At 37.7% G+C, this 13,522-nt stretch overlaps 2 protein-coding genes across 2 annotated transcripts; one reads left to right on the top strand and one right to left on the bottom strand.

The window, feature by feature from the left end:
- Positions 1 to 937: 937 nt before the first annotated feature.
- hspd1 (heat shock 60 protein 1) lies at positions 938 to 10,538 on the bottom strand. Its single transcript, XM_039656096.2, has 11 exons — positions 10,379 to 10,538; positions 8,461 to 8,636; positions 6,979 to 7,314; positions 6,501 to 6,596; positions 6,313 to 6,406; positions 5,012 to 5,180; positions 4,231 to 4,330; positions 3,841 to 4,086; positions 3,583 to 3,757; positions 3,302 to 3,480; positions 938 to 2,397 (listed from the first exon to the last, which is right to left on the bottom strand). The coding sequence occupies exons 2-11, from the start codon at positions 8,632 to 8,634 to the stop codon at positions 2,230 to 2,232; spliced, it is 1,737 nt and encodes a 578-aa protein (XP_039512030.2). The 5' UTR covers positions 8,635 to 8,636; positions 10,379 to 10,538; the 3' UTR covers positions 938 to 2,229.
- A 518-nt stretch (positions 10,539 to 11,056) lies between these two features.
- Positions 11,057 to 13,265, top strand: hspe1 (heat shock 10 protein 1). The gene is made up of 4 exons (XM_039656099.2): positions 11,057 to 11,216; positions 12,612 to 12,770; positions 12,873 to 12,962; positions 13,073 to 13,265. The coding sequence occupies exons 1-4, from the start codon at positions 11,214 to 11,216 to the stop codon at positions 13,121 to 13,123; spliced, it is 303 nt and encodes a 100-aa protein (XP_039512033.1). The 5' UTR covers positions 11,057 to 11,213; the 3' UTR covers positions 13,124 to 13,265.
- Positions 13,266 to 13,522: the final 257 nt, after the last annotated feature.

The following is a 13,522-nucleotide window of genomic DNA, read 5'->3' as shown; positions in this document are numbered from 1 at the left end:
AAAAAAAGAAAAACGTACTGAAACCCAACTTTTGAAAGGAAGTGTATATGAACGACTGATCTGGATTAGTTCGCCTAAAAAATTAAATTCTGTCATTTACTTCAATCCTGTTTGGAGATTTTTTTCCCTTTTTAGCAACTTCATGCAGCTCTTTTAGACACGACATTAAATTAACTATTGACAATGCACTGTCAAGCTCCAAAAGGACAAGGTAATGGCCATTACAAAGGAAACAAATGTTTGTCTTTGTAATGATCAAAACAAAACTTCACGACTTTCGTTTTCAGCTGATGTCACTAAGGCTGCTGGTGTTTTGAGGAGTGTGTATCTATGGAATGCATTTTCATTTTCTTTAAAGAATTCCAATCATTTCTTCAGTGGATGAAATTGAGCCTTGAGTTTTCACAGACAGGGTTTCGATTAAGCCAGAATTACGCCTTAGTTCAATTAAGACATTTATGAACTGGCACTGACATATTTTGAGATATTTCAGTGCCAGTTGCTTTCAGTTAAAACAGCTCAAACATACATTTTAGTCTTGTATTTAAGCTTAAGCCTTCTCCGTGAAACTGGGGGAAAATATCTCAAGTCATTAGTCCTAGCCATCACTACAATAAGGCTACGTCAGAATGTGGACGTACTACATTCACCATATTGTAATTATTATGTGACCTACCAGGATCATTTGCGTTGCTTCACTGCCATTCATAAATCCTCTCCTGTAGCCTCAAGGGATAATAGTGTCCATCGCACGCCAAGAATCTCACTGGAAGAGGTAATCTGGGGACTTTTTGCCTACTCTTTCTATGAGTACTGTGATTTCAGACATACTCATGTCACTTTTCAGATGCAGGCTAAATTCATCACTAATTTTAATAGATTATTTTCCAGAGAAGGAAGCCACTGAACAGCTAGGACATTGAAGGGACAAAATTAATGTCTTTGTGAACACTGAATTTTATTAAATAAAAAATACAGAATGACTATATTGTACAAAACATTGTTGCACATTTATAGAGAATATAGCATTAAAAAAAAAAAACTAACAAAAATTATCTTATTGAACAGCAGTTTTTCACACATGATTCTGTACCACTAGACTACTGAAGAGTTAATCTTTAAAATCATTCACACCAATTGTTTTCAGTATATTATTGGGCATATGCTTATATGTCTGTTTTTAAACTAATGTGCAACAGGTTCACCCACCCTTCCACTTAACCTTCCTCACAAACTCGTAGTCTTGACCAAAAGATGTTTAACACTCAGATTTTAAAAGATTGGTTCACCCAAAAATATTCTGTCATAACACTTTTTTTTTTTTAAATTGAGAATATCTGTATAGAACTTTTTTTTTAAAATTGAGAATATCTGTGTATATATATATATATATATATATATATATATATATATATATATATACACAAAAAAAGTCAGTCCAATGTTTTTTTTTTTTGTTTGGTTTTTTTTTTGAGCCCATTGGTATTCAAAGTATCAACTTTAACAGAAGAAAAAAAACAGGTTTGGAACAACATGGAAAATAACAGTTTTCATTTGAGTGAACTATCATTTTTAGATATTAAACCAGAAAAAAATGAAAACATTACCAAACAATTCTGTAAGCTGATATCCAAGTATTTCCATTCAGTGGGAAAAACTAACTGAAAGGCAAAACAAGTACATGCTTTGTCAGAGTTATCCTCAAATGAGGGTTTTATTTCTATATGAAAACAAATGAACCATGTACAAAAAAAACTGAACTGTAAGCATTTTTTTTAAAAAAAAAGATACAACTGGTCAGAGTTTCAACTACTTTCTTGCTCATGAAGGCAGACTTTAACCATGTCTGGCTTTTTAAGCCCCTACAGATGGTCTGATTCAGAACCAGCTATATATCACATGATACAACAACATGACAATATGCAATTTGTTAAATGCACTTTCCCATTAGACATTAGTGAGCACAATGTTACAGAACAAAGGCGAACAGACTCGTTATCCCTGGTCACATCATCAGGAACTTGTCTTTAAAGAAGTAGGGTGATGTCTTCAGCCATGAGTAAAGATAAGATTGGCCAGTGGTGGAAGGATGGGTGACTAACGTCCATTTCTTTTGCTCCGTGTTCAGACCACAAGCACTCAGTTTCGGCAGGTTTTTCCAAGTAGAAGGGGAGGGGCGAATCATGTCCCCTGCCCACAACCCTTCCACTAAAGTCAGTGCAAATCGGTTTAGAATCCCATGCCTCCCATTCCACCCATGCCACCCATTCCTCCCATGCCTCCCATTCCTCCAGCCGGCATGTCCTCTTTCTCCTTCGGTAGCTCGGTGACAACGGCTTCAGCGGTCGACAGCAGAGATGCAACACCTGCGGCATCTAGCAATGCCGTCCTCACAACCTGCAGGGGGAGACAAAATTCATTTTGATAAAAGAGCATTACGTTTTTGTTAGGGATGCACCGATATTACAATTCTGGCAGATACTAATAAGCACATTTTAATTTTATAGCCAATAACTGGTAAATTGCAAATGTTAAAATTCAATACCATTTTAAAAATAAAAAAATAATAAGTTTAAATGCTACAAATGAATTTAGGCAATACATTAAAATGTATTGGGCAATGGGCATCACAAATATTAAAATCTAGTGTCAGTGTGATTATTATTATTATTTTAATTAATACATTCAGAGCAAGGACTTTAATTAAAAATGACTGATTTTTAATGCATTTTGATAAAATAAATGCAGCATGGGGTAGCATAAAACACTTTCAAAAACTTTTTTTTTTTAATTGACCCCAAATGTTTTAATGTTTTTAATTTCAGCTAATATGGTAACGTTATATTAGACCCCTGAGGTGAAAGACATATAAACAACATTAAAAACTTGATTATGTGGTGTTTTTAATATGCTTTAAGATAAACCATGTGGAAATTCAGGATTACATAAAAACGCATTACAATTCTAATGCATTGACTTAGACAAGCCTGTATAATTTTCACTTCTTCTGAATCAGTTTCTGTTTCAAACATTTATGGCTGAATTATACCAGTATTTCCACTTGCTATTGTGCAGCGTTTAATAGGGTAAAGTTTAGCGAGTGGATCTCTGAGCTTGTGTGAGTCAAGGCAGAGCTAATTTGAGTTACATTCAAACAATTTTAAGTCATGAATAATTTTTGCAATTTTGATCATCAAAGAGGAGTTTTAGGGATACAATTATTGAATACAGGGGGACTTCATTTAAAAGCCACTTTGATACAAGTTATCGGTTTAAATCAGTGACAACCACACATACACACCTTTGTGGGGTCGATAATGCCTCTTTCAACCATATTGACATATTCTCCAAGCATAGCATCATATCCAATCTCTGTAGAGCTCTGCAAGATCTTTTCCACCACCAGAGATCCTTCAACTCCTGCATTCTTGGCAATGGTCATTGCAGGAATACGAAGAGCTTTGCGAATAATGTCGATACCTGGAAGAGCAAGCAAAAAAAAAAAAAAAGACAGTTTTAAAAAGTTAACACAGAGTTATTTCTTTTAGGGTCTGGACTGAGGATGAGATCTCTAGTCCTTACCAATTTTCTGATCAGAATTGGCTGGCTTGATATTCTCCAGGGCTGGGATGCAGCGGAGCAGGGCGCATCCTCCTCCAGGAACGATACCCTCCTCCACAGCAGCTCGAGTGGCATTCAGCGCATCAGTGACACGGTCTTTCTTCTCATTTACTTCAACGTCACTTGTTCCACCAACCTAACAAAGAGAATAGTGATTTTTAATTAGGACGATGGTAAATAAATGCATTACACTAAGCTACATGCTTCCTGCTTTCATACCTTAATCACAGCCACTCCATCAGAGAGCTTGGCCAGACGCTCGTTGAGTTTCTCCTTCTCGTAGTCACTGCTTGTGCTCTCCAGCTGTTCAGCAATCTCATTCGCACGCTTCTCAATGGCTGATGGATCACCGCGGCCTTTGAGGAGCATCGTGTCATCCTTTGTCACGATGACCTCGCCGACCTTGCCAAAGTCATGTAACTGGATATCCTCAAGGGCCAGACCCATAGCTTCATCACCAAACACCTAAAAACAGTTCAGGGGTGTTAAAAGACTGGGCAATGTCAAATACCTCATGATATTCAATTCAATACATTGATGCATCACATAAGTAAGACATTTTAAAGAGTTCATTTAAAATCATGAATAGAGACGAAGACAAGTACATACTGTGCCTCCAGTGGAAACTGCCATATCCTGCAGCTGGTTCTTCCGGTTATCCCCGAATCCTGGAGCCTTGACTGCCACAACTTGAAGCCCAACCTTCAACCTGTTGGTGATATTTAGGATTGACCTATTAACCCAGAACCTTTAAATAACAGGCTATCCATAAACATCAAAATAACCATCCCTTACAAAAAAGAAAATAGGTTTCCACCAAAATACTAGTACTAGAGTAGTTCATATATTTGTAATTATATGGAAATGTACAGTAGTATTAGTCAGTCATTACAAATATAATAAATATTTGATAGATTTAGTAATAGTAGTTTATTAACAATTCTGTCAACTTCTAAAAATAATGATTTTAATGAATGTAACTTCAAAACTATTTGGAAAACATTTAAGAATTTCATTTTATTTATTCAACAACAACATATTTTGTTGGGGGTGACAATCAAAATCAGTCATTTTGTTTGAAGCCAAAGTCATTAAAACATATGAATGGAACAATAAATTAATATATTTATTAATGTCAAAGATTCTGAAAACTGTTTAAAGGAGATTCCATAATTTAAGAACAATAGTATTTTTTATGAAAAACAATTAACTACAATTGTATTAATTACAATTAACGTGGTATTATTTGTGAGAGATTGCAATCAAAATCAGTCTTAGTAAAAGGACTTTTTTGGAAGTTTAGGCTTCATAAAACCTCGCTCTTTTTCATATTTATTCCTTTCACACATTTCTTGTGGACTTGATGTTATTTATTTTTTGAGAAACAAACCTGTTGAGGACCAGAGTGCTGAGTGCTTCTCCATCCACATCTTCAGCCACGATGACCAGAGGCTTGCGATGCTGGTTGGCAATTTCCAGAGCTGGTACAATGCTCTGTACACTGGAAATCTTCTTCTCACTCAGAAGCACGTAAGCATCCTGGAACTCACACTTCTGGCCTGGAAGCAGAGAATGAACGCTGTTGTTTCACCTTCCTGTGCTTTCAATAAAAGCGGTCGCATTCTCTCCCTCCCCTTGTCACGTCTAGTCTACTGTCTTGTACTTTGAGAGACTCTCATAGCAGTGCTCTCCAAACTAAGAAATTATGGATTTTGATCAACTGGTCTCAACGAGAAGCTTGGGAACAGGGGAACCTGACTGCCGTAACATTTGCAGCAGGCTACACGATGGAAGCATGGGAGAGGTGGCGGGTCGTGTATTTGGCGGCTCTTTTCGTGGAGGACGTTAAAGAGATCAACCTTTCCGGAACCATAATAACAGGTCTTCTGCAGATTCGATTGGGCATTGTCCTGGTTTAATCAAGGAATTAAGAAGACAGTGACAGCTATTCAAAGCCTCACAAGGCTGCCCGTCATGATTGAAGAACTGGGCAGAGATGTCAACACTCAGACTGGGTCTATGAACCACAATATGGATTACATCATGGAGAAGCTCACAGCTTTGCAAAGCAAATGGATCGTTTCGGAAACCAAAATGGCCGCCCTCAACCAGCACAGGGCTTGGCCAAGGCCGCTATTGGAACAACTCCCCAAGAAGAGCACTGCAGTGAGCTGCTCTTACGTTCCTTCCCCGACTCCCCATACACCTTGTGATTGCTGACTCTATCTGGAACCTGATCGAGGTTGTCTCCATGGCAACTTGCTGTGTATCGCTATGACAATCCTGCGGACTGAGGCACCTAGATTATGATGCCAGGCATAGCGACTCTCCAGGCCTACACATGCATGAACTCTTACCAGGGTTTCCGTTGTCTGGTAATTACGGGACATTGGCCGGGAAAAAAAATAAATAAATCCCTCTCCCACTTAAAATGGCCTAATAATCCAGACAACCGCCGCTCGTTAATCAACTATTAACCGTTAACTGATAAGATTATTATATTGAATTGGCATTAAATAAAAATTAAATTGATATGTGACCCGTTAAAAATATAAATCACACAGCATTTCTGACATTGACAAAGAAAAAAATACAAGAACAAAATTGGCCAACAATAAATATGTTTTTTTTAACTTAAATTAAAAAAATTGTCGGTTTTTGAAAGCTTTGTTCAAACAGATTCTCACTCACCTTTAGCAGTGTTGATGAAGTAGGGAGAAATGTAGCCACGATCAAACTTCATGCCCTCAATGATCTCAAGCTCGTCATGTAAAGTTTTACCATCCTTTAAACAAGAATAAAAGTTCAGTCTGAGATATTTTAAGGACCAAACCATCATTCCATCTGCACTAAATACTACTTTCACTGTAGCAGCCTACCTTCACTGTAATAACACCCTTGCGTCCAACTTTCTTCATTGCATTGGAGATGATGTTACCAACTTCAATGTCTCCATTGGCAGAAATAGTGGCCACCTGTATCAAAAAAAGATTGATTGTGTGTGTGTATATAAAGACCATATTTAAGGTTAAGGTCACCAGGAAATCTAAACTGACCATTCTTATTCCATTTTATATTGCCATATTTATTTTTATTAATTCACATGCTTTAATCAGAATAACTTCCCCCTTCCTCGTGCAACTATTTATTTTCTGATACTTTCACCAACGCAAGGGTAGGACAACTTAACACTCACATGAGATCACAGCAATAGCAAACCACAACAATCCAAACAATTCCCTGAAGTCCCGCCCTTATTTTTTTCTTGTTTGAGAAGTTTTCACTTGGATATACATTGCAATTGGGAAAAGACTACCGCAACTACAATTTCATGCCGAATTTAAGACCACTTTTTACCTGAGCAATTTCCTCTGGTGTTGTGACTGGCTTGGAGAGTCTCTTAAGTTCACTGATGATTTCTTCCACTGCCATCATGACTCCTCTACGGATCTCCACAGGGTTGGCGCCTTTGCTGATGGTGTCAAAACCCTCCTTGGCAATAGCACGTGCCAGTACTGTGGCGGTTGTAGTGCCGTCACCAGCCTCCTCATTAGTGTTGTTGGCCACGTCCTGTACCAGCCTGGCCCCGATGTTCTTATACCTATCTTTCAGGTCGATACTTTTAGCAACCGTGACACCATCTTTGGTGACTTTGGGGCTTCCCCAGCTCTGCTCAATGATGACGGTGCGACCCTGAAGGAAAGAGGACAATCTAGTTGTTTCTTTCATTAATGATTACAAACTTGGCTTTAAAGGGAAAGTTCACCCAAAACTTAGTTCTGTCCTAGTCTCAGCCTCAGACGTCACGCCCACGGAACGTTGGCTAAACGTCTGATGCATATGGTACACTTAACTGGAAACACTTCAGGAATGTCGAAAACGTCATCTGATTGGTTGAATTTTATCGGATTTCCGGGGGGCGTCAGTGTCGCGTTTATTTTCGGTCCGCCGGGAAACAAAGCGCAGATGTGTGATTGCGGAAGAAAAACTGTTGTGTTTATATGAGTGGCCTATGTGAGTGACAATGAGCATTTCTCAAGATCAGCTAAACGTAGTTGTATGTCCCCTCCAATCTATTATGGAAGATCAAGTGAAGTACTTAATTGCGAAGGGTATATCAGCTGCGTTTGTGGACAAACATGAAACAGACGCTGACATCGCAGCTGGCCGATTCAGTATTCATATATAGGTCGCGCACACTGGATTATAAGGCACATAAGATACTGCAGAGTGAAACGTTTGACTGGGTTTGCGTTATGCATCCACTAGATGTGCTAAAGGCTAAAGGGAATGTAGCGAGTGCGCGGCGCCGGAGGTGAGGCATTTATTTAGTAGGTGTGAGCGCACTGGGGCGGGGACGTAACTTACATTCGTGTGACAAAGCAGACATAAGATGGACATGAGCGAGTTCGTGGGTGAATTTAATAACACGGAGCGTTGTTAGCGCCTCCGGTGACTGCTGACTGACTTGTTGCACACCGGTCTGTTGTTGTGGGTACATTTCCACGCCCCGAAACATGACGCTGAACGAAACGAACTGTAATTGGTTGTTTGACATGTCGGTCTAACGGCCTTATGGGCGGGCCTTGACCAAAGAAAGCTGCTATGAATTCCAGACCTTCAGCCGTCAGTCTGAAGGTCTGGCTACGCGAGACTAGTTCTGTCCCTATGTCAACAAGGATCTTCATTTGTGTTCTGAAGATGAACGAAAGTCTCGCGACTTTGGAACGACATGGGGATGAGGAATTAATGACGCAATTTTCATTTTTGGGTGAACTAGCCCTTTAAGAGCAATAACATGTCTGCCATTCCTCTAGAAACTTGTCAAACTAAGCATACCTTTGGTCCCATAGTGACGGCCACAGCATCAGCCAAAAGGTCAACACCCTGAAGCATGAGGGCCCGGGCATCTGCCCCAAACTTGACGTCCTTGGCATATGCACGAGTCAAGTGTGGGGCCAGCGCCCTGCACACTGGCCTCATCTGTTTCATTACACTAGGTAAACGCAGCATTTCTAAGAGAAAGAGAGAACATTAGAAACATTAGATTTACATTTGATATAAGAAAAGAAAAAAAGTACAAGTGATTTTTTCTACACCATTAAAATATTAGTAAAAAAAAAATTGTTCTCTGAAGGGGAATGATTATTAACTTTTAGGGTCAAATGCCCCTCATTGTCTGCTTTTTTGGTTGTTTGTAATTTATTTATTTATTTATTAATTTATTAATTTATTTATTGCATAAGGATAATTATTTTTTAAAATATTTTTATTATATCAAAAAATCTTGCCAATTCTTTATTAAAAAATACCCACAAGATTTTGTTAATTTACATAGAACTCCCACTTTGAGAATGAGGCTTCCTCACGTATCCAGATTTTACAACACCCTGGAAATACTGGTTCTTCAAAAACTAAATTAAAATATGAAATGTGAATTTTTAGTTGTTTTGTCTTTGTTAGTCACCCTTGGAGGTTTACCTTGGCCTGGGTTTAGAACCAATCATTTAAACTAACAGGTAGCCCCGCCCAAAACTCATGGTATTGGTTGAGGGTGGTACACAGCCGTTTCTGATTGGCAAATATCCACAGACAGCAGCCACAACTCAAGCTTCTTTATTGATTTACATAGCCTAGTCACAGACTAATGTAATTTGTCATAGGGATTTTAGTGATATCTGAACGACAGCATACATTAATACATAGTAATGTATTAATTTATAAGAAAATACTTTTTTTTTTTTCCTTAAACCACATACAAAAATAAGTCTATTGTCGAGGTCACATGATAACACACCAGATTCCAAAAATTAGACTTTGCCCCCGCTGGTCCTTCAATGGATTACACTGCCTGATTTACTCATCCGATTAAGTAATTGTGAGCAGACAATCACAATTTCATAGTTCTCAGTGATAATGTTTCGGGAAAAAAAAGAAAAGATAAAAACCAGATAAAAAAAATAATTAACAAAAAAAAAAAACAGGAAAAAAGGTTTTATACCGCAGGGCTAAAGCGTCAACTAAACTGAATTGTGTGATCACGTAAACGTGAAGATGCAGAGTTCTATTACTGTCTATCGGAGTCCCTCATTTACCCCACGTGTGTTCAGGGCGACCGTCACAAGGTCAAAATCACTCCGCGTCACGACAGAGACGGAAATGATCCCTTTCATCTCCATGAGTTCACGTTACTTCCCGGGGTGTCCTTTAGTTTTGTTAAAACTGTACATATTTACCCTGACACCGATTAATGATTCCATACATATATAATATTCGTAGGCCTCAGTTTCATAGAATTTGCTACAGTTAGTTAGCATGCGAGATAATCATCACTATATTTCTCGTAAGACTGCGCTTTACTTATTTTGCTTATAAAACAGTAACTAACGTTAGTCAATGCAGCAGATATAATCAGCAATGCATGATAATGGTTAAGCAGTGTATGTTATGCGAAACACGTTTGTTAGTCTAATTCTGATAAGCAGCATTTACAATAACGTATAAATGTACTAAAATATGCCTAAATGACAGCTAACTAGTCAATAAACATGCACGAGGCTATATTCAAATCCATGAAACAAACTGACAGTCCTTGCATTAACGTTAACGTTACATGATGGTGTTACGTACTGCCTGTTTGATCTCAATAACTTATTACCAGGCCTGTAAAAAATATTACCAGGCCTGTAAAAATCATTATGCAATATAGTAAGTTCATATGCTTTTATAGAGGTGGATAATTGTCTAAATGACTTACTGCAGAGTGGTCTGGAGGTGAATGAAGGGATGCTCGTGACCGTCAGCACAGCAGACTGAATGATCTAAGATGAAGAGCCGCTTGCTTTAGATTTGCTGCAGTTACACTTGTGCACATGTGTTCTTCATCCGGGTAACCTGCCCGCCGCCCTGACATCTGAATAACACAATACTCTCATTCAATATATGATTATTCTCGATAAATACATTAATCCTTTCATTTGCTTTCCCCCCCAATGACACTAAACACATTTTATTCAAACTGAGGGAAAATATAAATAAATTATACAAAAATTGGCCATTCAATTGTTATTATGCTCGTTCCTGGGCATCAGGTTCGAGAAATTTCTTTGATTCCATTGGAGAAAAAATAACGTCAGAGGTCATGGTTGTGCAACCACCGATTTTATTGCGTTTTACAAATGCCTATGGATTTGTTAATAGTTTTATAATATATTTGTACTTTGTATTATAGAATTATCAGTGTTTATTGTTATTTATTGTATTATATTCCCACTTTTATCATTCACAACCTTTATTTTGTTTATTACTACTTCTTTGGTTATTTGTAATCCACTTTAAATTGTGTCCTCTTTTTAGAATAGAAATTGCACAAAAAATAAATATGTATTGAAATGCCTTTGTGCAACTTTTAGGCGATCGAGGAACATTCTAGATTGCAGGACGGGCACGGTAAGGATTGTGTTTTGGCGCATGCGCAGTGGTCTTCCAGACATTTCTTCTTCACGTGGATCGCAGGAGTGAACAGTGAAGTGATCCAGTGTGACTGTCTTATGCCTCTCTGCCGCACGCTCATTTCATAAAGATCAACTAAAATGGTAAGACACGTAAAATAATTCATCTAGCTGCATCATCTGAATGAGTTGTAATAATGATTTGGTCTTTGTGAATGAGATCGCGCAATGTTTTATAATCTTCCCATCAATTGCAACTGCAAGGTCACGGTTAGTAATATAACGTTAGTCAATGCTCTGACTTATATGTGACAATGATGTGATGCTAAGTATGTTATTTAGTACACGAAAAGTGTAAAATTGTGACACGTAAAATTCGTGATTTTCTGTCACCAGGATAAGGGATTTTCGGAGGTAAACCGGTTTGTTTTATGAAATGCTAAATGATGGCTGTTTTTAGACAAGTAACGTTATAGACTTAACGTTAGTATAGTATTGTTTAAAAGCTTGTATAATTATTTTGCTGCTTAAAATTTCAAATGACAGTCTAGTATGAGAATATTTGTTCACGCGTATAAAGTATATTTGTTTGCAGGTATCTGTTACATCTTGCTTATTGAAAACTGAACATATTTACATGATCATAACTAACGTAGAAAACGTGAATCGGGTTTTCACGTTCAGCTAAACTCCAAGATAATTTCAACCAATGGCATTTTAGCAACATATGAACTTCCGGGTCATTTTGAATGGAGTGAACACGTGTGATTTGTGACGCACAGTAACTGTTGTGTTTTGTCTTTAGTTAGTTTGAGGCATACAGATGTAGTATTCTCTTGAATGACTGTATCTGTATATAAGAATTACTGTTATCTGTGTTCGTTAACCCTTGTGATAAACTGCCATAGCGTAGTAAAGTATGCGCATACTTCATTGGCTACTAACCAGACAATTGGAAACTTCATTTGTAAGTTGAATTACATTGTAATTCATCACACATGTTTTATACGGTTAGGTAAAATACACAGCTGATTCATTCTAGAATCTTCTACATTCCTAACTGTTCAGCCTTGGGGGTTGGGGTTATCTTGTTGCCTGTCCTTTTGTCCTTCACCAGTATGGTAAACATTTACAAAACCTCCAAACTTTTCTCCTCCCCTACATGAACCCTCAACATCTCTTATATTCCATCTACCCTCCTCCATACACGACCTTCTCTCAAGGTCAAACACACACATCTGTTCTCAGACAAGCAGCTCGTGTCTTTGAAACTGTGTACAGGGTGATGGTCTCCAAGTTGTCTGCTTGGCATCTAGTTTAGCAGACTAAAAATTGTCTTTTAAAGAAGGTCAATCGAAGATTTTATTATAACTGAAATCAAGAACTCATAAGAGAAGGAAAAGACTTTAAAACAGTTGGTTTTTGCTTAGCTGGTCTGTAACGCCCCCTGGTGGGTGTTTGTTCTTTGGAACATTTACAGTGTTGCAAAACATGAATTGACTATTTCTACATTGCACTAAGCATTTCTTTACCCCACAGCAGGCTTTCCGGAAATTCCTTCCCATGTTCGACCGCGTGTTGGTGGAACGGCTTGCCGCAGAGACCGTTTCTAAAGGAGGCATCATGATTCCAGAAAAGTCTCAAGCCAAAGTGCAACAGGCTACAGTGGTAGCAGTGGGTCCAGGATTCACCAACAAGGTAACTTAATCAGAGTTAATCATGTTAAATGGTCTGATTGAATCTCTGATTGTTGAGATATATAGGTTGTACTTCAGAGTTTAAATAATGTCTGTCTTTCAGGATGGGAAAGTAACACCTGTCTGTGTCAATGTTGGAGATAAAGTTTTGCTGCCTGAGTACGGAGGAACTAAAATTGTACTTGAAGAAAAGGTTAGAACATTTGCCATGCTTAGATTGATTTGTTTTTTGTAATTTAACTAAATTCGAATTTGCATAAAAGTTACTTGATTATACAATTGCCATTTTCTTTTCTTTTGCAGGACTACTTTCTTTTCCGGGATGGAGATATTCTTGGCAAATATGTAGAATGAAGTCTGCTTGTTCAACCATCTGCGTCATTCTGGAGTTTGTAGAAAGAATGGCTGTTCAATGTTTGTTTTCTTTTTTTTCTATGTCATTTGATTGTAAATAAGTATGATCATGTTTTGTTCAAATAAAGTGATCTTGATGTTTCGTCTTTGCTTCTTCTTGTAACAGAACAGTTTGGAATTGATTATGTGGGTGGACTGTGGAAGTGTTAATTATATTCTTAACTTTGTACAAGTTTATAATTAATTCAGATGGAGTTTGGGCTGTGATGATAAAATAACTTGTGAATTGCTAATGCTAGGGTTTGAAAAATTGTTTTACTGAATATCTTTAATTTCCTTTTTATTATGAATATGTGCTGCAGGTGTGATCAGAAGGTATAACTAACATAATTAGTATAC

Source organism: Pimephales promelas, chromosome 7 (genome assembly GCF_988280905.1).
Source record: "Pimephales promelas chromosome 7, fPimPro1.hap1.1, whole genome shotgun sequence".
Lineage (NCBI taxonomy): Eukaryota > Metazoa > Chordata > Actinopteri > Cypriniformes > Leuciscidae > Pimephales > Pimephales promelas.
The sequence above is the reverse complement of the archived record's forward strand: the minus strand, read 5'-3'. Positions and strand labels throughout refer to the sequence as shown.